This window comes from Haliotis rubra, unplaced genomic scaffold, assembly GCF_003918875.1.
Source record: "Haliotis rubra isolate DU_JTF1 unplaced genomic scaffold, ASM391887v1 Scf47, whole genome shotgun sequence".
NCBI classification, from domain to species: Eukaryota; Metazoa; Mollusca; class Gastropoda; order Lepetellida; family Haliotidae; genus Haliotis; species Haliotis rubra.
Genome location: NW_025767157.1, coordinates 673,094 through 700,636, shown reverse-complemented (window position 1 = coordinate 700,636; position 27,543 = coordinate 673,094). Strand labels below are relative to the sequence as shown.

General features: G+C 43.1%; 1 protein-coding gene across 2 annotated transcripts; it reads right to left on the bottom strand.

The window, feature by feature from the left end:
- Positions 1 to 1,966: 1,966 nt before the first annotated feature.
- LOC124290611 (toll-like receptor Tollo) lies at positions 1,967 to 17,868 on the bottom strand. Of its 2 annotated transcripts, none has more exons than XM_046727376.1 (2): positions 17,421 to 17,868; positions 1,967 to 6,554 (listed from the first exon to the last, which is right to left on the bottom strand). In XM_046727376.1, the coding sequence occupies exon 2, from the start codon at positions 6,551 to 6,553 to the stop codon at positions 2,750 to 2,752; it is 3,804 nt and encodes a 1,267-aa protein (XP_046583332.1). In that variant the 5' UTR covers position 6,554; positions 17,421 to 17,868; the 3' UTR covers positions 1,967 to 2,749. The 2 variants fall into 2 exon arrangements, with proteins under 2 accessions (XP_046583332.1, XP_046583333.1); XM_046727377.1 differs by lacking the exon at positions 17,421 to 17,868 and adding an exon at positions 16,556 to 16,677.
- Positions 17,869 to 27,543: the final 9,675 nt, after the last annotated feature.

Sequence of the window (27,543 nt, the reverse complement as noted above, 5' to 3'; positions counted from 1 at the left end):
TTCATGACACGTGATCTGTCACAACACGCCAGTTGGTGCAGTTTGATTCCCTGTGCATTACAATAAAACCATGATGACAGATATTTATGAATAAAACATTTATTATATTTTGAAAATTGTCTTCCTATCGTGTAAACAATGCTGACTATAATATTCCAGTGTTACTACCACCCCTGTGTTACTACTACCCACCCCTGTGTTACTACTACCCTCCCCTGTGTTACTAATACCACCCCTGTGTTACTACCACCCCTGTGTTACTACTACCCCCTGTGTTACTACTACCACCCCTGTGTTACTACTACCCACCCCTGTGTTACTACTACCCACCCCCCCGTGTGTGTTACTACTACCCCCCTGTGTTACTACTACCACCCCTGTGTTACTACTACCCACCCCTGTGTTACTACTACCCACCCTGTGTTACTTACTACTACCACCCCTCAGTTACTACTACCCCCTGTGTTACTACTACCCCCCTGTGTTACTACCCCCCTGTGTTACTACTACCCACCCCTCAGTTACTACTACCCACCCCTGTGTTACTACTACCCACCCCTGTGTTACTACCTACTACCCCCTGTGTTACTACTACCCACCCCTCAGTTACTACTACCCACCCCTGTTACTACTACCCACCCCTCAGTTACTACTACCCCTGTGTTACTACTACCCACCCCTCAGTTACTACTACCACCCCTGTGTAACTACTACCCACCCCTGTGTTATTATTAGGGGCGGTGGGGTAGCCTAATGGTTAAAGCGTTCGCTCGTCACGCCGAAGACCCGGGTTCGATTTCCCACATGGGTACAATGTGTGAAGCCCATTTCTGGTGTCCCCCGCCGTGCTATTAATGGAATATTGCTAAAAGCGGCGTAAAAGCACATTCACTCACTCACCCTAGAGTTATTACCCAAGTTTTCCTGTCAGTCCCGATTAGTTACTGCCCTTCTCACTATATAACGGTTCCATGGGTTCCACACATTGTGCTCATGTGGTAAAGAGAACACGAACTAAGGCGTGCGGACGCTTAAACCATAAGCCCCCGCCGCGATATTGTTGGAATATTGCTAAAAACGGCGTAAAAACCCTCCTTTAATGAATTATTTTAACCTGTCTTACATGTTTCAGGTTTATTACAAAAGCAATCTTGGGATTAGCCGAAACGTGAAGTGTGAAGTAACTGTCATATGTGCGAGAGCTGTCAGTGAAGTACACACCCGGTATTTCGACTTTCTCGGATATATATATATACCCGGAAGATACTGCCTTACACTTATCTACAGCCAGCGTTGGTCAAATATACATTTACGTAAACAATGACTGCGGACAGGTCAGCAACGGGTCACTATCGGTCACCGTCCGCCAGTGCCTGCAGAAGCCTCTTATCAGATACTTCCCACAGCTGACTTTCAGATTCTTTAGCTTTTTCAAACACAGCGGCAAATATTATCCACACACGATTCCCACTTCGAAGCGACATTGCGTTCTATCAAATTTAAATGCTAAATCACATAGTCGAAGCTATCGCTCAGGCGCATAAAATCCATAACGATTTGTACAATACGTTTCAATTGAATCATAAATTCTCTTTTAGCGCATTCACGCAAAAATCCCATCAGAAATTTACATATAATTTGTTCCGTGTATTTTCAGCCTCTATACGCTATCGCCCCTGTGTTGTAATGAATGGTCGTGGAATCCAATAATGTATCGACGTGTAATCATTACCCCCATAACGCCCGTGGTCATCTTGAATCAAACGTTTCACCTCCTTGACATCTCATCTAAGTAAGCTGAATCCATGTGAAATTGTTCTCACCGACCGATCTGGAAATGCCGATTGATTGAGGAAATGCGTATGAATTTGCGTCGGTGTGGTTTTTTAGGCATTTATTCCCCGAAATCTACAAAACCCATCTCTGATTAACATCGATTTTGCTACGAAAGACAATCAATCTCGAGTTAACACTGACATTACTTTATTTAAATAACAATAATAATAACAACAAGATATATGGATCAGCATCAGACCCAAGTTATACATAAAATATTGCAGAATCATACATAACTTACACCTGGATGATGACAGTCAAGTCATTATACTGTACTGCAAAAGAAACGCACAAGTGTTCAGAGAACGGAGAACAAAATACTTCATGTCACAAAGTAATAACCTCGGTTCCCTTCATGTTACATTGTCTGCAGATACTGTTTTCATTAAAGGTGAACTCTTTGATTAAAGCGTACCAGTCTTTTCCAACATGGCAAGATTTCACATTGGCTAACAAATTCCCCGGAATAAATATTTTATATATTTGCGTACATAATACTAATCACAATATCAGATGAAACATCCAGTCCAAGCTTTATTCCATTTCCGCTTCAGGCAAAGCAGCACTAACCCTCCACGTGAGTATATGTCCCCAGGATAATGTCCAGCCCGTGGGCCAGGACAGCATTGTTCACTGATATACTTTTAATACTGGACATATTGCATTGATGAACTGAAGAAAAGCCAACCGATCACAGTGAAATAATACAATGAGTATTGTCTGCAGTGGTGATGCACTGGACATTCGTGGTTCTAGTTTGGCACACGTGTTCTGGTAACCATGGCAACTCATAATACTTAGTATAAATGGATCTTGGAAGCGTTTTGAAATCACACATTTTCATTGACAGCCACATAAGCAGGGTGCACTGGACATAAAACGTAGATGACTACATCCGTTTTATTTAGGTGTACTACGCCCTTTCGTAGTAACACGCTCCATAGAAGTCTTGGTTTCTTGGTTTGGGCAAGGGCGGCGCTACCTGAGCGTCACGTGGTCTGAAGGGGAGGGGCTCAACCTCCTCGTAGTGCCCGGATGAGTTATAGTAGGAGCCATTATAGTTAGACGAGTCTGTATGATGGGCGCTACCTACGGACTGATACACCACTGACGATACAGGGACCTCGTATAGGTCGTTCACTACGTTCTCTGAAATGACGCTGATGCGACCGTTGTTGTAGACACCGGGCAAGGCGTCTCCAGGATGCCGGATAACATTTTGGACAGCGTATGCACCCTTCATATCAACATATCGATCCTGCACATCAGGCAAAGCATACGTTAATTTTTCCCAGAACCAGGGATCTTTATATTCTAAATATGTCCTAGTTTTCATATAAAGTTTAATCTGAGGGTCGAGCCTCCGTTCGTCGATGTCGTGCATAACGATGACGATGAGTCTGTTCTTCATCTCAGACAGCACCTGCTGATGAGCCGTAGTGAAACTAAAACGGCACCATTCGTCGTCCAGGAAGCTGTCGGATAGCACAATGATAGTCCTCTTACTACTCTGCACACTGCGGACAATTGTCTCAGCTATTGAAGCTCCTACCGGGAAGTCCCGGAAATGTAAACACAGTTTAAATTTTTTATCCCCATTTTCAAGTTTGGGCGTCAGTTCATGGATGATAAAATGTTCGTCTTTATCACTACAAGACACAAAGGCGTCATAGTACCTGTTGGCGTCACCTGCTGTAGGATCCTTGGAGAATAGTCTCCACCCGAACCTAGAGTAACACCACACTTGCAGAAGGTCCTTCTTGGCTATAAGGATGAGCACCAGAACCGCCACTACAGCCACACCAGCACTAACTGCTATTAACAGTGTCAACTGGGTAGTGTCCCCTACTTTCACGACACTGTCAAAGGACACGTTGATGAAGAAAGTGCTGTTGGCTTCACACAACGACTGCTCGGAGTATTCCAGGAACGCTACTGTAGCACTCTCTCCCGGGGCGAGCGGATCCCCCTCCAGCATGCATCGGATGTGCACAGCGTCCAGCACAGATCGACCATGACCTATAAGCATCTTTCTGAACGCACATATAAAGTCTTGTTGACACGACCACGGATTAAATGCTAACGCTACTCTAGAATGATTCATGAGAGGCGAGATTTCGTTGATACTAATATTCTCAAAGTCATTTTCCTGTAGGTTCAGATAAAGCAAATTAGACAATAATCTGAGAGAGCCGCTCTCTATCCATGATAATCTGTTGTTCTCCAAATGCAAATGACTCAGGTTTGTCAAGCCCATGAATACATCCGCGCCAATGACTGTCAGATAGTTATCGTTAAGGTACAGAGTCTGCAGTGACTTGAGGCCGATGAATGCCCTGGGCTGGATGTGATGGATGTTGCTGTGGTTGAGATGCAGCACTAGGACTTCCGTCAGGCCCAAGAAGGTGTGTTGTTGCACAGTTTGGATGTTGTTATGGTCCATCATAAGCTCCGTAGTTCCAGTGGGGAGATGCGGTGGGATGGTGGTCAAGTTCTGGGCTTCACAGTGCATGCGGTGGACGGGGTAGTGCGAGTCTCCAATGACACATTTACATTTGTTTGGGCACACGTACTTACAGTGACAAGCGTCGAATCCACAACATGGACAGTTTTGGGCACACTTGACAGCATATTCACACAAGAAATGGGACCTAGGGACTCTTGGTATTACCCTAGGGGCTCTGTCGTATACGCTCATACACCTTGTGAAGCGATAGTCAGGGAACACGGGCAGGGACGCTCCGTAGCTTGTAAGCTGACCCTCATTGAGGTCCTTCAACCAGCCTAGTTCACAGTCACACTGGAATGGATTGGAACTGATGTACATTTTAGCAACAGGTTTCATGTCTCTTGGCAGCTCCACTGCGATAGAGGGCAGGGATGTGAGGTTGTTCAGAGTCAGCCTCACCTCCTTAAGATATAGCATCGTCCTGAACGTGGAGTGGGAGATATAGTTCAAACGGTTCTGACTGAGATCCAGGATTTCCAGCGAGTCCGGGAACTGACCTCTGTAGATCTCCTCCAGCTGGTTTCCCCGTAGATGGAGATGCTGGAGATCCTGCAGTTCCCGGAACGCTCCCGTCGTCCCCGACAGTCTGTTCTTGTTGAGGTTAAGATAATACAAAGACGACAGTCCCCGGAACATGTCTTCAGTCAGGTTGCTCAGATGATTATTGGCCATATTGAGGAGTTCCAAGTTCACCGCGTCTTCGAAGACGTATGGAGGCAGAGTGCGGAGCTGATTAGCTTTGAGGGTCAGCCCTCGTAGGTACGTGAGGGCCCTAAAGGTGGTAGAATTGAGAACGGTGAGTTCATTATAACTGAGATCCAGATATTCCAATAAGTCTGCATGCTCCAGGTTGGGCAGCTTGCTGAGACTGTTGTGGGAGAGATTCAGTTTCAGGAGGGCTTGCATATCTGACAGCAGCCCCCGGGGAAGTCCATCCAGACGGTTGTAGCTCAGGTCCAGCTGTTTCAGATTTAACAGACCCGGGAACGCCTCCTTCCCAACCGACTGAAGCTTGTTGTGTGATATGTCCAGAGTCTTCAGACTGAAAAGGTTCCTAAATGCCTGGCGAGGAATAGTGGTAAGGTTATTATAAGATAGGTCCAAGATAAAGAGTCTTTGTTGCTTCTTGAATGTGTTCCTGAACAACTTGTCTATTCGGTTGTGCGACACGTTCAGGTACGATAACACTGGCAGTTCCGCCAAGGCATCCGGGTCAACACGTGACAGTCTGTTCCCAGCGAGAGAGAGAGTGTCCAACGCGGGTAGGCGTGCGATCTCTTCCCACACACTGTCATTCACATTGACGAAGTCCAGGTTGAGCTGAATGATATTTGACATACCTGATACGAGGCCTTTCGGAATCCCACGCAGTGGGTTGTCAGACAAGCCAAACACTAGGAGTTCACTACAATTCTTGACAAAATCTGAGGCGATCTCTGTCAAAGAGTTGTTGGTCAGATCAAGCCAGATGAGATCAGAGAGACGGTTCAAGGAGTCAGTCTCTATCTTTTTGATGAAGTTGTCTGATGCTGTGAGGCGCTTCAGGTTGGGCAGTGAATATCCCAGCATGACTGGGATAGTTGTGATCATGTTGGCACTTACATCTAGGATCTCGAGCGACTCCAGTTCATTACCCCCACACAGGATCCCAGCGTTGTCCAGACTTGAAATAGCGTTGTTGGAGATGTTGAGGCTGTGAATGTAGTCGAGATGGCAGATGGAGGGCATGTGACTCAGGTCGCTGTTGATGATGCGTAGAGCTCGGAGACTGACCACGGAGTCCAGGAAGCGTGGATGGATGTTGGTGAGTTCAGCGCCCTCTATCTGTAGCTCTTGAAGGGAGGATAACCCAGAGAACACATAAGGAGGGATGTCGGTGAAGCCGCAGTTTTTGATGGTTAGTTGTTTGAGCTCGCTCAACTGACTGAACATATAGTTCCATAACGGACTGCGTCCCGGGCTTGCACAGGTAAGCGTCAAGTACACTGTCTTCTTCCTAGGGATGGTTGCAAAGTATTCCTTGTTGGGTAGAGAGGACCAGGAACAGTCGAGGAACACCTCCCCCGTCTCCTTCAGCCAGATACAGTCACAAGGACGGCCTGGACAGTTGTATTCCCCAGGGGTGGGGTTTGGTATCGAGGGGGATGATCCTACCCCCACCAGCAGCATAACACCCTGCAGCGTCAGGAACAGCGGTGGTAGCGGCATCCTGCAACAGACAACAGCGATAATAATTACATGGGCATTACACATACCACCAATTATGATATAGACAATTGTTAGTTAGTGTTGACAATCGAGCTGAAGGTTATATACATTTGTTCTACTGGAAGGTCGTGTGTTAATCGTAAATAATTGTATCCTTTATACTTTCAAATCTTTGAAGGAGATAGAGGGACCGTAAGATAACATAAGATACAACATATATTATCAACCGATGCAATTTAATAATGGATCTTTATGGAACAGGAGCCACATCAATATGGTTCCAGCAATATCATAGAGACAGTGAAATGGAGAACGTAAGATAATTTAAGACACAATATATTATCAATCGAAGCAAACTGACTGACTGACTGAGTTTTGGTTTTACGCCGCTTTTAGCAATATTCCAGCAACATCACGGCGGGGGACACCAGAAATGGGCTTCACACATTGTACCCATGTGGGGATTCGAACCCGGGTCTTCGGCGTGACGAGCCAACGCTTTAACCACTAGGCTACCCCACCGCCCCTCGAAGCAAACTAATAATGCAACTTTATGGAATAGGAGCGAGCAATATCATCTTGCTAAGAGCGAAACAAGATTTGTTGTCTTGTGTTGTTTATCTGTTTCAACATTATGTCGCTTCCTGTAATTAACCCAGGCAGATATATACTGCAACATCGCACGCTGACGGGGCACGAACACACGAACCAAGACACAAAACATGACCATCCGATCCACCGTATCGCTTTTTACGACATTTGTTTTGCTTTTCTGTTCCTCAATCACCATGGTTACCAATGTAACCAATGGCATGCCATGCGGCCATTGATCCGATGCTAGTTCATGAACACACAACCAGTAAGGCCGCCGATGAAGGTTGTGCACATCCGCCATTGTGACCAACCGATCAACATTATTGTCACCTCTCAAAATAGATAAAATACATTGGTGACCTTTCTGACTTTGGAACCAAATATGCGACTTTTAGAGATTGACTTGCTCCCGGGGTTTGACTCCGCGCTGCATCCGCACCACTTAAATATACATCACTCAAGCACATCTCATTCTTACATCGTTGACCGCCATATATCCGGTCCGGAAAACCCTATTTTAGTTTAATCGCAACACAGGCAGGCTGAACACTCTAATATTTTACACAAATGGCGTTCCGTCTATCCCCCGCTCGCACTCCCCTGCGTCGTTTAGCCCCCCCTCGTTACTCCCACGTTGTACATGTACCAGAACCCGCCACCACCGATGTGAATTATCTCAGTTCGTGGACAATGAGCTGGTAATATTGGCAGCTGTTTATTTCTGGATGTTCAAACATCTTCATTTGGTGCAAAACCGCTACTTCAACAGGCATCAGACGTGTGTACATACAACCTTACAGGTGATGTTTCGTAATACCATGTGTTCATAGATTATTGTGTAAAAACAGAAACTAATCTGTCGAGAGTTAACACCTCACGCCTTAGTCATCTGCGCACAAACATTACAAACAGAACAAACACATCCAGTCATAGGCCTTGACAAACCCGTTAAGCCCTATATCTTAGTCAATGCCTATTCTTGTGTGTTAACATCAGTAGAAGAGAACTATGTAGAAGTGATTAGTAACGAACAACTGTCATCTAATTGTGATATTTTAGAACTATACCTATGTAACAGTCTCTGTTGAGGTTATCGTGGGTTCGAATCCCAAATTCTCCCGAATTGTTATTTTCGTATCCGTGCTCATAGGTTTCCCCAATGTTAAAGACGTCAAAGACTTGCATTACTCCGGGTTTGCCTCCCATATTAAGCTGACACAACGTGATATAACTGGAACACAGTTAAAAGCGGCGTTAAGCTATAACATCTCACTCACACTGTCGTGGCAGTTCTCTCAACTTATACTTAGTCTTTAATACATTTCTTTAAAATAATTGTAATCTTATATATACCCGTTTCTCTACTGTTGTTTAAATAACGGACACTAGGCTTGTGATAGTTTGATATGAACTTACTTGGGTTTCAGTAAAAAATAAATTAAAAATAAATAATTCCACAGTCATGGTGCAGGATAAAAGGGTCTCCAAGAGCTCCAGCGCCAAGGGAACATAAAAACTGCCCGATGTCACCACTGTCACTATCCATCACTTACTGGAGTAACACTGTACAGATTAACTTGAACAAGTGCATTAACTATTTAAATACATGTTTGCTGTGTCAGTGTGCTAACGCAATATATACACTGGTGGTCCATCCATCACGGCACTGATGGCATACAGGAAACAGCTGTGCCTTCATCGGGAGCTCCCGGCAAGACAAGTACATACATATTTCATACCTAACCAGATGAAATGCTACTTTTAACTTCGTTACACATCCATCTCGGTTGTAATCAGTTCCTGAAGCTAGCATTGGCACGTCAGTCTACCACGGTCTGGATCATGGGGTCAGTGGGAGGGGGGTGTCGTATCCCGGGTAGATCTGGGGTGGAGACGGGATCATTTAGGGGATGAAGTTTACAATACATAAAAATCCGTCAGAGGGTGAGGGTGGGAGTTCGGATGGCCTATATGGGGTGGGTGTGTTTTTTGACAGGGGATCTGCAAGTAGGTGTGGCCAATCTGGGGTAGATTTGGGGTGGCGATGTGATCATAGATGAGATGTAGGTTTTCGTTACATTGTACACGTAAGAGGGTGAGGCTGGGTGTTCATTGATAAGGGTTCTGGGGGTAGGCGTGGCGTATCTAGGGTAGATTTCGGGGCGATCGTGGGCGATGTGAAGGTTTACGATGTAGTAAATCAGTAATGAGGTCAGGCTGGGTGTACTTGTTGACAAGGAATCTGGGGGAAGGCGTGGCCTATTTTGTGTAGAATGTTTGGGTGACGATGGGGTCATCCAAGAGAAGACGGTTAAGGAACAGTATGTACATTTGAAGGTCAAGCTGAGAATTCCCGAGAATCCTACTCTCTAAAATGAACATATTTCACAGAAAATAGAAGTTTTGAATTAAAATTAAATACAAAAAATAAGAGCCCAGAGACTTCATTTTCAAAACTGCGGTAATCTAGACTTGCCACACATTCTAGACTTGCATGGGCTGCATTGGGAATATTTGTTTCAGGGTCTGTATGACAGACAAAGAATTTCCTAACAGTGCATCGTTTAGCGGTGGGGTATGTTCCAGAGAACGCCTGGGGTGAGAGGTCCACTACGGTGGTGACTGAAGCACATGTCAATACCTGCTGACGCCTTGTTGCCGAGACAACATCCCCTAGCCATAAGCCTGCAATCCCTTTACGATAGTTAAATACAATTTCCTAACTATATCGATGAAATGCATAATCACTTCACCTTGTCTCACACATCTCCGAGCATCCGAAACGCCCGCATCCCCCAACTATTTTCACTCCCGCATCTGTATCTACCATCTTTCCTGTTCAAATCACCGAATATTGGTCACACTACGGTACTGGAGAGCGGAATACGAGTAGTCAGTATCCCATGGCACGCATCGCTATGATCTGCCACTACCTTCCTGTCACCCGGGAATTGGCTATCTATGCACAAAACATTTCTAATCATTTACGGTTTACTAACATGCTATCTTTCCATGGAAGTCGATGAATAACATGAGCTAATACATAAAACGAGAAAAGTCCACCAGAATCCCATTATTTGATTCCTGTTTTGTCTGGCAGCTTGGTGAGCGCTCTCCGAGAGCTGCTACGAAGAGACTGTAAACCTCTGTACGGTATATACTCCAACAGTTTTCGTGACATAAATGAGAAAAAGGATAGCAATTATGTTTTGAAGTCTTTCGGTCCTTTTAGCAAATTAAGTCTTTTTATTCCCGTATTCTAAATAAAGAAACACGGCGATCTTCAGTTTACGCGATCGTGACAACATACTGACCAGCGAATGAAACTGGCACGGCTCACTTTACGTCCGAATGAGTATGATTTAGTTAGAGCTGCGAACACAAAACTTTCATTGCCAGACCTAATGTTCCACATGTAAAAATCAATGTACAGTTGGGGTATTATCATAGTCTGATAAGGAAAACAGTCTGCTAGCGTAGAAAATATTATTTCAAGCTGAGCGTCTGGTGCTGTAGTCGTGCTCGCTCGCCGTGATTGCGCCAGAAGTGACCACGTGGTGTAACTAACTTGTCTACAACTTTATCTTCACGGTGAGTTCTGGTCTGCGTCAGTCGACCCTGGTTCCCCTGCCCCTCCCCGCCAACCCCCTCCGCATTGAATGCAGCCAACAGCCTCTGGGTAATTACATGTACTCCAGACTCGAAATGTTTACATGAGGTGGTATCCTACTGTTGCCGGCGCTGACAGACACAGAACTAACGGGAGGGAGGGTGTAAATTTACAGTCCTACAAGAAAAGTGTAAAAATGTTATTGGGCAGCCAGACAAACGCTAAATCTTTGAAAATACATATTTTCACAGAAATATATAACTCCATTGACTTTGAATACTAGCCCCCTTGTGTTCGAAGACTTCGTTTGTTTTTTCTTCCATTCCAGAAAGCGCTGGGCGGAAAGGAAATATGTGGTTCAGGGACCATTCTGTAGTTGAAGAAAGATGCTATTTACAGGGGTTCTGAGAAGGGGTAGGATTTTGGGTGGAGCTGGGGTCATACTAGAGAGGGTATATCTACAGTCTGTTAGAAGGATGAATGTCTGTCGACAGTGAGTCAGGAATGGGTGTCCTATCATGAGTGAAGGCAAGGTTGGTGATGGGCGCTTGTTAGAGAGAAGGGATAATGTACAGTATGTGTGAGAGGGGGATGAGGTTGGTGATGGGGGCTTGACAGAGAGGAGGGATAATGTACAGTATGTCTGAGAGGGGGGTGAGGTTGTTTGCTGACAGTGGGTCTGTGGTGGGTTTGGCGTCTTGTAGAGAAGGCCTGGGGGATAGGCGCGTTAGGGTGACGACTGGAGTCGAATGTCGAGAAGAGAAACGGTGGTGTATAGTGGCTCTGATTGCGATACAGATCTATGAATCTTGAACAGTGGTGAAGATGGAAAAGAGAGGGGGGGGGGGCAAGGACGGTCTGGCAGAGGACTTGCCACTGAATCTCAGCACGGTCTGTTATGACAGAGATATATCGGCGATAGGGAAAGGAATGCAGGGAGGGGTTGTAGGCGCCAGCTGATGCCAGACCTAACGCCCAGAACTACAGCGGCCGGGGAACATCTACGTTGCGTAAACATCTTCCGTGATGACGTTATCACCCTCGGGAGGAAACATATCTTTCCGAAGCATTACCAATAGCCAGGGAAGTAAGAGGTACGGACAGTCAAGGTCACAGAACCCATCACGTGCGTCAACACCATCAAGGCTCCATTCCATAGAGCGACCTCATCTACGACCGTCGTAACATAAAATACCTTCAGAGACTTGGCGTTACAGTAGAGCCACACTGGCATACTAAAACACTAAAACCAGAGAGCAAATAAATTTCAACAATAATGTCTTGCCTGAGTTCTAATTACATTGCTTGGTGTGTCAGTCTTCCATCTGGGGTTTATACAGTTCGGCTAGTCTGGCTAACAGTCCCTGAACCACATTATTTTCCCTAATGCCTAGCCCTCCCTGCAATGCTAAAACCTTAAATGCAGCAAGTCTAGATTTACTCAGAATCTCCCAACTGACTGGGGCTCCTTTTCAGTTTAAATGGGTTTATTTGTTACTATCAAAATTATATATATTCAGGGTCTAAGCGTAGTCTACAGTACGACCTGGCGCGCACTGGAATGATGGAAAACATCGAATATCATTGTGTTTGGTGAGAAGCGCAATCGCAATACCAATCAGTTTGAGAGCTTGTCACAAACTGCACATAACGTAGTCCAATCTGCCCGGATAATTCTACAGCTGTCAGTTCGCGCTACTGCAGTAATCCTTACAAGCCACGACACGACTATTATTACTGTCGGAGCTGCTAGGCCTGCACACAATCAGGACTAGTGACACTGACAAAATCCCCAGGACTATGCGACCAGCACACAACAACAACAGCCTTGGAGGGGGACCTTGGTATAAAGTGGACCACAAATAACTCAGAGTGGATCATAATAAAGATAAACAACAACATGAAACATTTGGGCGTGTTTCGACCTAGTTCCGTTGGATTAAATACATGGGCGGTTTTAATTTTGAAGAAAACTAGTTGCCGGGGTAACGTCATTTTAAGTCCATGGTGTAACAGTATAGTTTGGAAGAAAGCGAGTATTGTGGGTCGAATCCGTGTGACCACCAACACCAATATGTCATCAAGTAGTCATTTATGACCAAATTCAACATTTCCACGCATTCACACAATATTCAGTAGACGAACACTTATCCTCTGAAAACATGATTTGGATGAAGAAATTAGCCCATTTAATCTGAAAGGGAGCCCGGTGAGATTCAGAGCCTGGGGCCAAGGGGGAAATCTAGACTGGCTTCATCTTGGGATTTTGCATTACAGAAAAGACTGGGCAGAAGGTAGTCTGTCTCGCTTCATCTTGGATTTTGCATTACAGAAAAGACTGGGCGGAAGGTAGTCTGTCTCTAAGTCCCTGAACCACATTAGTTTTCCTAATGCCTAGCCCTCCCTGCAATGTTAAAACCTTAAATGCAGCAAGTCTAGATTTACTCAGAATCTCCCAACTCACTGGGGCTCCTTTTCAGTTTAAATGGGTTTATTTGTTACTATCAAAATTATATATATTCAGGGTCTAAGCGTAGTCTACAGTACGACCTGGCGCGCACTGAATGATGGAAAACATCGAATATCATTGTGTTTGGTGAGAAGCGCAATCGCAATACCAATCAGTTTGAGAGCTTGTCACAAACTGCACATAACGTAGTCCAATCTGCCCGGATAATTCTACAGCTGTCAGTTCGCGCTACTGCAGTAATCCTTACAAGCCACGACACGACTATTATTACTGTCGGAGCTGCTAGGCCTGCACACAATCAGGACTAGTGACACTGACAAAATCCCCAGGACTATGCGACCAGCACACAACAACAACAGCCTTGGAGGGGGACCTTGGTATAAAGTGGACCACAAATAACTCAGAGTGGATCATAATAAAGATAAACAACAACATGAAACATTTGGGCGTGTTTCGACCTAGTTCCGTTGGATTAAATACATGGGCGGTTTAAATTTTGAAGAAAAATAGTTGCCGGGGTAACGTCATTTTAAGTCCATGGTGTAACAGTATAGTTTGGAAGAAAGCGAGTATTGTGGGTCGAATCCGTGTGACCACCAATATGTCATCAAGTAGTCATTTATGACCAAATTCAACATGTCCACGCATTCACAATATTCAGTAGACGAACACTTATCCTCTGAAAACATGATTTGGATGAAGAAATTAGCCCATTTAATCTGAAAGGGAGCCCGGTGAGATTCAGAGCCTGGGGCCAAGGGGGAAATCTAGACTGGCTTCATCTTGGGATTTTGCATTACAGAAAAGACTGGGCAGAAGGTAGTCTGTCTCGCTTCATCTTGGATTTTGCATTACAGAAAAGACTGGGCGGAAGGTAGTCTGTCTCTAAGTCCCTGAACCACATTAGTTTTCCTAATGCCTAGCCCGCCCTGCAATGTTAAAGCTTTAAATGAAACAAGTCTAGCTTTCCCCAACTCACTTGGACTCCTTTTCAATTTAAATGAGTCTAATTCTTACTATCAAAATTAAATATATTTTCAGGGATTAAACGTCAGTCTAGGAGGAAGGCGTTTGGGGGCTTGGAAATGAAAGTACATATTTTAGTAGAAAGGTTCAACCAGTGCTTGGAAGTCAGAAAGCCTCTTTTAATATGTCATGGCGACCAGAGAAAACGACAGATGGTAACGTCGTCATCGCCATCAGCGCTTGAGCGTGATCGACGACCTGACAGATGACCTCAACGTCTGGACATGCAGCCACTTCAGTGACGGCGGCGGACAAAGGGGATGCCGTAACCGACGGAAGTCAGAAGGGCTAATAAAACTACACCGTCGAGTGTGGAGATCAAATCACTGGCTACATCAATAGGATGGCCACAGCAAGTACAATCAGCATTATGGCTTAATCAGGGTAATTAATCACATCCGACAGGCTTGACGGCCAGACATGAAGTTGATCTGTGAGATGAGTTGTGGTCATTTTGAAAGGGGTGCCCTCCGGGGGAGGGTCAACATGTGTTTACTTACTGGTATACCCCCCTGGGGTTCCGCATGAGGTTTCGTCACGGCGATGCATTCATCCGAATAATAAGTCAATTATGCGCGTGTTGAAGATGAAAGAACCAATGATGAAAGCGGTAGAGGTGACAGTTAGTGGTCACTGTTGTGGTGAGGGGGTTAATGGGGGATGGGGTGGGATTTTTGTAGAGATGGGGCGGGAAGATTTAAAAGAGAAGCGGGGATAAAAATAAAAGAAACCATATACTTGGATCTATTATGTAGCACGTGGTGTGTTTAAATTTATCGAACTGAGACGGGATATTAGCATTGATGTAGAAGTACCTGAGATGGGCGTTGGCGGTGGTGGGTTGGGGTAGGTGTGGTCACTGAAGAGGAGGGGGTAAAATTAGGTGGCCATTGCTGTCGTGAAGGAGACACGAGGGGGGGATTCTGCCTGTAATCTTCAATTGATTCACGTCGTTGGGTTCAGTCGGGAGTTGTTAACTACGGTTACCAATTGATTACGGTGCCGCTTTATAGCCCCGAAATGGACGTGTGATGGTTTTACAGTCATCCCTAGCGACAACTGTAGCAGCCGAACCAACAGAGTTGGTGATCTACCGATACAGTCCATGTAATCTTTCCAATAATCGATTACTTCCTGTCTTATTCGTTACGTGGATCGAACACAAGCGTCTCGTTAAACAATCACAAGAAAGTTTACAATAGTCTAGGAGCAGTCTACGGCTGGGTGTTGTGGCACTCTGTTTGCCATTATGAGAACAATTAGCACGCATCACCTGGAAATCTCTTGTGCATTCAAACGATCTAAGCAACTTCCCGGTTTTAATTTACTGTCCATTATTGAAAGTTCAGTAAATTGATAACACTTGAGAAGTATAAACACCGACCACTTGGGTTGTTGTCCGACGTGTCCGGGGCGATATTTGATCTGGGGAAATCTGTTTACTAACTTGTGTCCAGTCAGCTGGGCCATAAACAAACACCATATCAGTGACCAAAGGTCAAGATCGGACCTGACATGGTCAAACAGCAATCCGTGGTCACAGTCCCGGGGCAGACCCTTACAACAACCACCCCTTTCATTTCAACAGGAAGTATATATAAGGGAGTTTCATCGATACACATATCCTTATACACATGTTCTAAGGTTCTGATATATAAACTAATTATTTGTGATTGTAATAACTTACACGGCAGTTACTTACATGTAAAAAGATATACATAGAGTATATAAGAAAGGCAAGATATATGGACATCAACTTCTTTATCCTGATGTGTTATTCCCAATAAAGAAGTTGACATCCATATATCTTACCTTTCTTATGCATTCCACTTCTAAATGCCATTCAAAAAGTTGGTAGTGCATATATACGTTTCAAACTATTTCGAAGTCGCATCGCTATGATCGGCTTAAATGTCATTGGGTCAGAATGTTTAAATGTCGGTACTTCGTCTTAAACAAAGATACAACTATTTCAGAAATTTCAGTTCGATAAAACTTTTACCACAAACTGCAAGCGTTGAATATTTATTTACGTTTCAGCTTACTTACATTTCAGGATATGGATTTTCTGTATATATATTTCATGCTCACTGATATCACACACGTCACAGATATCTTTGACGCACCAGATATCTCGCTTTTGATATACTGAAGTAACATATAATTAGACCTCACGTTTAGAAAATGGCAAATTGTTGAAATAAGTTAACAAATATATTGTTTGTACGCATATATCACATTACCTAACATTAGATGATAAAACGATATTGCATAGTAGAATTCTTGACAAGGATGTACTTACGTGCCTGATGCAACCACAACGAAATTTCATTCATGTGAAGACGTAATATTATCAAGAATCCACATTCACCGATGTCTACCGGACACAATACAATCTAGACCATCAACACGTGCGTGCGTCCGCCTTGGCCAACGGGCCTATATAAGATTTCTGCTGTGGGCGTCTGTAGCCGCCCTTGTGTACATGTGTTGGCGACTGCAGTCAACTACAGACACATGCGCCTGCCATATATACAAACATACAGGTCGTCTTTCTGCAGGTGCCAGCTGATTTGACATGTATATTGATGAGGGTAATTACAGGGAGATACTGTCAGAGTGTTTGTATAGCGCGATGTTACACTTGCTGTACCGATAGCATCAAATGAGTGTATTGTACCACAACACACTGCAGGTTAACAGGAAACATGCCCGCCTGGCGGGATAAACCATATGTATACAATATACACCAGCGGGGGATGGGAAAACGACGTATGAGGATATATTTAGATTTCCCATTTACATTATATGACCAAAATATTACTTTAAACCATAGTTTACTACACTGTAATATATAACCATGTTATTGGTTTAAACATACGTATTCACAAGAAAGGCTAAGTTCTTCGCCAGGAACCGATCGAGTAAATGTTACATTCGGGATTATATTTTCTTAATAAAATACAACACCTAGAAGTTATAGGGTGGAATTCCACCCGTCATTTTCCTCTGAGGTTTTGGTAAAATATTCTATATTTGTTTCCGAGGATTTGTTTTTGTACCGTTTTAGTTATTCGACTTTTATCACACTGTTCACGTAAAACAGACCAGATACTATAGGAATATATCGACGATATGCTTATCAGCGAGGTAATTGATGTACAAACCTGTGATAACTGTTACTGCTGGAGTCAGTACACTGTTACGTCCATCCTAGCTTGATTCAGGTAATCCTTGGTAGGGCGCCTCTTCACATACACACAGCATAACTGTCATCACAGGACGTCCTCCGTCCTGACTTTAGGGTAGCACAGTCAAGCAAGTAATTGCGTCCCGAGAGAACCCACCGACACTTTCTGACATTTGACGGCTCCTGACTCCCGTGAGGGGGTCCTCGGTATAATGCGCTGGGCGGAACTGAGGGCAGGGCGACGAGCTGGGCTGTTGAAGTAGCTGTGCGGTATAGCGAGTCGACCGGTCCGAGCTTTCTCGCAAGTGAACGCTCCGCGGCTGGCTAGTCAAGTGATGACGACAAACGCTTCATCTCAAGTCGTGGTTTATTTCCAGGAAACTGAAAAAGTAAATCTCATGTCAGAGCAGATCGCCACACAAATGTTTGTGATAACTTTATTGTGACTCAGATTACCAGGACATTCCCATTACTTGCGCTGGGATGGGCGAGTCTATTCTTCAAGGGGGCATGGGTTATCGCTCAATCTGAAAAGACCCTTACACTTTGAAAGCGTTTTTCAGAATGATGCACTTACTGGGTTTTCGCTCTTCTGGATGAAAACTTTCATAAGAGGATATCAACACGAAATGATAATAAAGTAACTACACATATTAATAAGCTACAACCCACCCTCAGTATCATAATGGTACGGTCGTGTTTACAATGGCCAACGTGTTCCCTGATGTCTTTGTGCGACGGTCCTGGCGTCGCAGCCTGTGGGTGTTTATGTATTTGATTCCCCTGCATCGTTGCACCACTTTGTACCGCATTACCCCCCTCGGCACACAGGGCAGCATTAACGCTAATCCCCCTCCACACTGACACTCCGTCAAACACAAACACTACCAAACGCAACATATTGCTTTTCTAAAAGAACATAACCCTCAAATCTAATATTGATTTTAACGACAACAATCCAATAATTAGTTTCTCGAGTTTCATTTATTTTTAACACGACAGTGATGTATTTTTCCAGTTATCAATTTACAATCTTTAAAACCACTTATGTGGAAGAAACGAAGGTCAATGTAGCTATTTCAGTTAGCGTGGTCCTGTTATTCGGCCCTCGGTCACGATAACTCGGGACACGAACAATATCACAACATCTTATTGAAGTAATACTGTTGATGTAAGATTTAGCGACCTCACGTAAATCTTCCCGGGCTACTAAGCTACTGTCAACAGTGTTACTGACGAACAAGGATATGTTTGCATACTCATCTCCATAGCTTTAATTGTTTGTCTAGATCAACTAATTATGACCAATTGTTAGTTGACATGTTCACCAGGAGCACTTTGTCATTGGGTGAAATGTTTTCTTTTAACGGCAATCAAAAGATGTTTCAAGTGACCCAATAATATTGATAATTTCATGAGTGCAATCACATGACAAAATACACAGGGCATGAAATCGTATTTTAATGTTGAATTGAATTAATATTCTACGAAACAATTTTCTATTTTTTAAACAATAAAGCAAGGTTAATGTATTAATAAAAAAGATAGGACCGAAAATTTAATGAAAGAAATATGAGACGTTAGCGTGTGGTATTTATTTCTTGTTACCTGTCGTGCTGACGTTCACAAGGCTATCAAATTTGTCATATCAGTTTAAGATTTGTTAATAAAACTCCTATTACAACAAACAGAAGCCATTCCGGCAGCCATGAAGCAACGATGGCGGGTTATGACTCACGGGTTTCAAACGCGCGCATTTAACACCTTAGCAATTACACAAATGTCCCCGATACCTTAATGCATTAGAGATTATTTTCAGCGTTAGCTGATGGATGAATTAAGTCTCTAATCATCGCAACAAAACACCGGCTTTAGGCCTTGATTATACTGACCAGTCGAATTACATATTGTTACAACGTGGTATGTTTGCGCAACATGAGCTCGCTATCACCCGGTTAATTACCAAAGATAAGATGAAGATTTCGTTCTCAGGAAGGTGGCGAAAGGCTAAACAGATACTGATACAACTTCCATGCTGACCCACCAGCGTAATATAAATCAATCAAGTTTATCTGATATCTCGACTTCAAAATTAGGATGCTCCTCTGCCACTGAATCGGCGGCGAAAAATATCACCTCCAGCAAGAAAGCGATGCGTTGATTTTTTCACATTCCAATTGTATGGTGACTGTTTCCCGATATATATGTTCAAGTATTGCCAAGCTGATGTTCCTTAATCATGTTCTTTTGTTGTTGGTGTTCCTGTGCTGATTGGAACGTATTTCTTTGGTTTTAATCACCAGTTGCTATGGAAATTTCTGTCGGGTTTACCATTTTTCGAAGAGTTATTACACATTGCATGACGTGGAAATGGAAAGCTAATATTGAGAGAGGTAGAAGGTACGAGAAAGTCCACGGAAGTCGGATTCATCCTCGCTAATATTGTTGGTTTTAGTAATTGTGTGTGAACATTACGTCATGCGGCGCGTAACACGTGCGTTCTCACCATTTGTGGGACCCTAACAACGCGGGTCTGTGTGGGGGGCGGGCGGGGTCACAGCACCGGCTTCCTATATCCTGATACATGCGGAATACTATGAGAATATTCTGTCGAGAACACGACCTGACTGTCAGGCTAAGGAATGTACCGTTAGACGACCTACTTGACGGCATACAGTACGTTGTACATGAGATTTAACTAGTCTCTTAAATGAACATATTTTTTACAGAAAAACAGTTGATAATAATGCATGTAAATAAAATATAATGAAAAGGGCCCTGAGACTTTTTAGCTTTGTATGATTTGAAGAGATAAAACGTCACCATCAGAAATGGAATTTTACATAATATTAATTATATATCGCATAATAACATCGACAACTGACAGTGTTGGACCTCCTTCCAGTCTGATCATAGAACTATTAACCCCAGGCGAAAATGATTAAGATAAAAAGAGCTTTTCTTGTCAGTTATCATGTTTATCTCATCTCGTGAGCTGGTAAATCCGGCATCATGAAAATATCAACTTGAGAAGTCACCAAATGTGGCTATCATGACATTTGTCAAATTCCTCTTGTATGATGCGGGGCGGTGGTGTAGCCTAGTGGTTAAAGCGTTCGCTCGTCACGCCGAAGACCTGGGTTCGAATCCCACATGGGTACTATGTGTGAATCCCATTTCTGGTGTCCCCCGCCGTGATATTGCTGGAATATTGCTAAAAAGCGGCGTAAAACCAAACTCAGTCAGTCAGTCTTGTATGATGCAGACTATACTAAGATATTTTAATGGGTCATTGTATGCTAGTGATACAGGTCACGCTAAACAACGGGTGAAAACCCCGAATGGCGCAGTTCCACCATGGTGAAAAGTATGTACATATATGAATGATGCTGGTAAAGTACGTAAACCACTATGGTTTGTATGTCGCTTTTAGCAGATTTCAGTAATATCAGGATGGGGGACACAAGGAATGGACGTCACATATTGTACCATTGCTGACGAACTAGAGGCAGAAATCACAGTGAAATAAACATTCAAACCAATATCAGCGGATCCTGTAATGATAGGAGACACAACTTTGCAAGGCAAATAGCGACACATTAGAGTGAGTGAGTGAGTGAGTTTAGTTTTACACCGCACTCAGCAATATCCCAGCTATATGGCGGCGGTCTGTAAATAATCGAGTCTGGACCAGACAATCCAGTGATCAACAGCATGAGCATCGATTTGCGCAATTGGGAACCGATGACATGTGTCAACCAAGTCAGCGAAACTGACCACCCGATCCCGTTAGTCGCCTCTTACGACAAGCATAGTCGCCTGTTATGGCAAGCACATGGGTTGCTGAAGACCTATTCTACCCTGGATCTTTACGGGTCACACATTAGAGAACTTGGCCAGTATTTATAACTTCAGCAGCATTAGATGTGTATCAGACGTAGTATTCAGAGCGATGGATGAGCTTAGATACTTCTCAATATCAGAAATAACCGAGTCTGGACGAAGCACTCTATCATTTCAAATAGAAAATTAGAATTAAAAATAATTAATCAATACATTTTTATAAACCACTGATAGGCTTTTCAATTTTGGCAATCTGTATAGACCCGAAATGTTCCAATTCATGAAATAAAATAATCGTCTTAATCACCATAAAAATGAAATATGTCGTTAAAATACTCTAAATAATCTAAAGTAGCAATACGATAAAATCGGTCGCAAGAAAATTGTCAGACATCTAAACTTGTGAAGCAATCTTTACTAAATGCTCAATGAAAATACTGTTTACGGCAGTGAGATGGGCTTTTTGGAATCATTGGTGTGAAAATCAATAGCAATACTTCGGTATCGATCTGAGACTATTGACATGAAATAGCCACTTTTCACTTTCCTTGTTTATTGATGGCTATGTAAGGAAGCGGGTCGCGGGAAAGGTATTGCCATTGTATGATATTACTGGAGAAAATAACGGTAAAATAAATCATACGCCATACACAATTATCTCAAACAAGGCAATCAAGGAAAATAAATAGAAGACATTACACAATATTGTTTTTATTCCCTGTAAAGGGATGGAGCCAGCCACCGTAAGGAGCTGTAGGGGCGTGGTTGGTGCCCTTGCTTGTCACGGAGAGTGTTTGTGTAATATTCCGATTACCGAACGGTTCGGGAAACCAAACCATTAATATCGATTTATCCAACAATTGTTATATTATGATGTTAAAATAGACATAATGGTAAAAGAAAGGGCGAAACCGATATCAAACAATGATTGTTTAAGGTGTCATGTTTGTAATAATCATTGTCTAGAACCCTATTCTGCATTTATCAGGTAACTTTGTTAGTTGAATGCTGCACTCGGCCATGTTCCCACTTTATAACGGCGGTCTGTATATAGCTGAGTCTGGACCTGACAATCCAGTGATTGACGCCACGAACATAGATCTATTGGGATGCGGTGACAAAACAAAAACCAATTAATTCAGCGAGCCTGACCACCCGATCCCGTTAGTCGCTTCTTACTTGGCAAGGGTTGCTGAAGATCAATGCTAACACGGATCTTCACAGTTCCCATGTCACTAACACAGTGACTGAAGGATATAGATCTATATTTAGAAGTTGGGTTCAGTTCTTATTATTCAACAAATGCATTCCTTACAGGTTAAAAACGGAATATATTGATTTTTCACATATGAAAAAAATCGAATAGCTCTAACTTTAATTCTATGTTCGCAAACACTTTGGATTGAAACTTATATTGGGAAAAAGACGCATTTATCAGTCATGGAATTTAAATATCTTGGATCATTATACAAATTTTTATGGACTATACTACTCTGAAATCATGTCTCAACTGCTGGACAAAAAAGTATACACCAAGTTGTGATTGGTGGCTAAAATACAACAAATTAGAAATGGTTATTCGATGGTGATGTATATATCTTACACGGTGATCATAGTGATGTTTAGGACCCGAAGTTAAAGTGTTGCAGCGACTTTTCATCATGTTAACTGTAAATGTTTTGGTCAATGAATATGCATGTGTATGCTGTACCTGGCCTTGAGTGTGTTCTATGGGCCTTTGCTCTCTTCAGTGCAGAATTGGAGATTGAATACCACGGCAAGGTTAATCAAATAGCAGTAAAAGAAATAGACGTGTCTACACATAGACCATACCAGTGTCATTATACATCTCATTATAATATTCATCATATGTCATAATACATATTTTAAATTATTATGAAAATATAAAACACAACCCGGAAAATAAATAGTAAATATATTTCAAAAGAAAAGTAGTTTATGTATGCTGACGACGTAAACATACTGCGCAATCCTAAACCGATTTCCATGAATAAATAGTAAATATATATCGAAAGAAAAATAGTTTATGTATGCTGACGATGTAAACATACTGCGCAATCCTAAACCGATTTCCATGTGTATGTTTTCATATATAACTACATAATACACATTGCTTGAATACGTGGAGGTAATATAAAACTCGCTCTACGGCAATTTTCCTTTTAATTTTTCTATTTTATTTTATTTTTAAAAGCCATGTCTCAATTTCACCGCAGGGGGGAACGTGTCTGTATCATATCACGTTAGTTAGCGATATTCCCCCAAGTCCCCACTGCCGTTATACAGATGTGTTTTATACTCAGCAAACAAAGGAATTGATATTTCATGCACGTGCATAACATGAACGCAGCGTTATGCTCGGGGACCCAACGTCCACGTCACAGCGTCCACGGGGAGCGGGTCACCATGGTGACAGATTCCTATAATTGCATTCACCTTCTTTGTCCTTCTAAAGAATTTCCTTTGATTGGTTTTGAAATAACACAACATGGAGTTGGTCCTGTGGTAGAATGTACGCACATGCGTGCATGACTCAGTCACTAATTATTGTTCTGCATCGTGAGTGTGATTCATTAGTGGTGATGGCGGTTCGGATGCTGGACGGTGCTAGCATTGGCAGGAAGATGCGTTTACACCCAAAGGACCGACCCTGTCCTTGATCGTTCTCAATCTTTTAATTACAGTTATTTTTTGCACACAGAAGAAGTGTTAGCGGGGTTGATTGGTATTTGCAGTGTAACGGTTCCGCCATTACCCAATCAGATGAAGTCAGCGTTTGACGTCCTCTCTTAGTGAACCAAAGACAGGTTAGTGAGAGGACTGATTGAGAAGTTAAGGGCTCCTTAGTCTTAATGAGCGGAAAAAATCCTGACGTCGAAGATGTCATTTAATAACTCATCATAACCGAACAGAAAAGTTTAATCAGTGTAATTAATAACTGGATTTCTTTCACAAACGACGTCGTGAATATTGCGTTCATGAGATATTTGCATGAGAGATAAGTTTGGTATGAAACTGGGTTAGAATATTCATTTGCAAGCTTTTCATTTGTGCAAGACACTTGTTCCTGGGAATTAATCTTCAGTTCAAACAATCGATGTTACAAATGGTGTTGCAAGGAACGCAACTGATGATTGACGTATGTTGTTTTACGCCGCAATCAGCAGTTTTCAGGCCATTCTGTAGATAATCTGAATATGAGTGAGTGAGTTTTTACGCTGCTTTTAGCAATATTCCAGCAATACCAGAGCGGAGGACACCAGAAATGGGCTTCACACATTGTGCCCATGAGGGGAATCGAACTCATGCTTTCAAGTAACGAGCGAACGCTTTAACCACTAGGCTACCCCACCGTCCCAATCGAATGGGAGTCAAGTCAATCCAACGGCTTACACAATGAACAAAGAATATTCCATGCAATTTTTAATGTGGCATTGCAGCGCAAGACTGACTGACTGACTGAGTTTTGATTTTACGCCGCTTTTAGCAATATTCCAGCAACATCACGGCGGGGGACACCAGAAATGGGCTTCACACAATGTACCCATGTGGGGATTCGAACCCGGGTCTTCGGCGTGACGATCGAACGCTTTAACCACTAGGCTACCCCACCGCCCTGCAGCGCGAGACAAATTCGTTGTGGCATTATGGTGATAACGCTGCAATTGTGTAATGACCATGACGTTTGGGATATCGTTGTGTTGACGTATACGGTGTTATCTCCGCGCTCACGGTGCTGTTGTGAATTACAAGTAGCACGTGTCGGCTAGTCGACATACCACCCAGCACATTTCCGTGCAACACTTATCTACATCCGGCTGATGGTTAAATGCAACTGAATTTTATCACTTTAACATAACGGGAGACGTGACGTTGTGTCTACACCATTCAATCCAAGGCAACCTTAATCTAACGGTTTATCTGAACGGTGACATAAAGTGCTTTTATCCATTGAAATGTAATCTATTAATGTTGCCACAAATTATTTTTTTTAATTAACAGAATTTATTTAAAAATTACTGTTTGTTCTAAAATATTGAAATTCATAATTTGTTGCTGATTGTTTGACATTAAACACCAGTGTCATAATGATGACTGCAAGACGTGAAATAACAAGAGAGGGAATCAACAGCCTCTAAATGATCGAGTGAGTGAGTGAGTTTTATGTTTACGCCGCTTTTAGCAGTATTCCAGCAATATAAAGGGGACACCAGAAATGGGCTTCACTCACTGTATCTAAATGATCGAGGGGCGGTGGGGTAGCTTAGTGGCTAAAGCGTCCACTGGTCATGCTGAAGACCCGGGTTCGATTCCCCACATGGGTACAATGTGTGCTGCCCATTCTGGTGTCCCCCGCCGTGATAGTGCTCTAATATTGCGAAAAGCGGTGTAAAACCACACTCACTCACTTGAAATGATCGAAGCTTGTCATCAAAACAGGGGTTGATACCATGGGCAACTATCAATTCGGTTGATACAATATGGTCACATGAGCTCTGTGTGGAATGGGCCCACGTGCACAAAGCGATCTCAGCTCTAAGGTGAAATTTGAAACACTATCTCAAAGATTTTCACAAAGAAAGTGATACAGATAATATGTCTCCCTGGCCCTTGACAAATAATGAAATAAAGTGTCCAAGTGAAGTTTAGAATGACTGAGCGAGACCTAATTGTCCTTGGCTCACTTGCACAAAGCGATCTCAAGAGGATCGATACTCTAACATAGACCCAAGACGGTCTTAGCACAAAGATCGCTTTGTGTAACCTGACTCGGAGCTGCTTTGGTTTTTTATGTTCTTTTTTTCTTTCTAAATCAGATGTATTTTTGGAACTAAATTTCAGTCAAATATATGGGAAACTGGTTGGACACAGAGCATGTTCTGTCCCTATTTCAGGTCATTATACGTGGTCAGTCAAAGATATGGGGAACTGGTTGGACACAGAGCATGTTCTGTCCTTATTTCAGGTCATTATGAGTGGTCAGTCCGCGTGGACAGCCAATTTGTCCACGCCAAATCTCAGAACAGTCCTCACTGTCAGATCGTCCCCAGGATGACCTCCCATTCCAGTCCAGTAACTCTTTACGACCCCCGTCTCCCCCAGCCCCCATGTCCAGTAATTACCCTTGCCACCGACTTCTGTAATCAATTACTTGTATTTCCGCTCACAGACCTCGCAGCAAAACACTATTCCCTTGAATCATGATCGTGACTCACAACCCGCTTCGTCAACTGAGACAATTAAATAAACACTTTTGCAGTTATTTATCATAATGTAACCTTCTGTTAGCCCTGAATGTCAAACTAGCCTTAAGCCAAGCATATTGCGCTAATGTTCAAATCTCATCACTCTTTAAAGCAATTGAAGAGACGTGCACGGTTTATGGACGTCCTTGTCCAATGTATCACTTCCGTTGTACATTATTCAAACACATGGTCGTTATGCAATCTGTATTCGAGTGACGGTGTGAAGTTGGCATCTGCAACGTCTTCATGGCGTCGTTTCCGTTCCTGAGATGGAGAATCTACGTGTGTTGCACAAGGATGTAGTTGTTTTGAGGCGCGCTGCACGAGCCGGCTTAGTGGATGTGGATTAGTGGATTACTAGACTCCAACTCTCCAGGGGACGGACAGCGCGTGAGGTCAGCACGCGGCGAGCGCGTGCCACACACGCTGGTATATCCGATTGGTATTTAGGTATTATCTCTGTCCATCTTCAAACATCAACTCGAATGTCATAAGACGGAGGACAATGAACAACAGGGGGTATCATTTTTGAGCGCGTGAATGAGTGACATTGGTTTAACACCGATTGGAACAATATTTAAGTGACGAGATATCACGGCGCGTTATTTTGATGTGGGTGAAATTAACAGCGAAATAAAGCAGGATTTAGACTTTGTACCACTTTGAGTAAACCCGACTGGAGGGATATGGCATGACAAACCTGGAAACATAATCTGGGCCCACTTGCACAAAACGATCTTATGGCTAAGACCGTCTTAAGAAGGGCATAGTGTAAAGTATAGGAATGGATTTTAGAATGGATTTTGGATTGGAATGATGGAATGGAATTAGGAATGGCAATAAATGGAATATACTCATCTTGTACTAAACAAACCAAGTGTTGTGCCTACCTTCAAACATAAACTAAATTGACAGTTTGTAAACAGTTTGGGGTCGCTTTCCCTCCTGCTCCCAATTTCTTGCACCCCTCCCCACTCCAGATGTAAGATA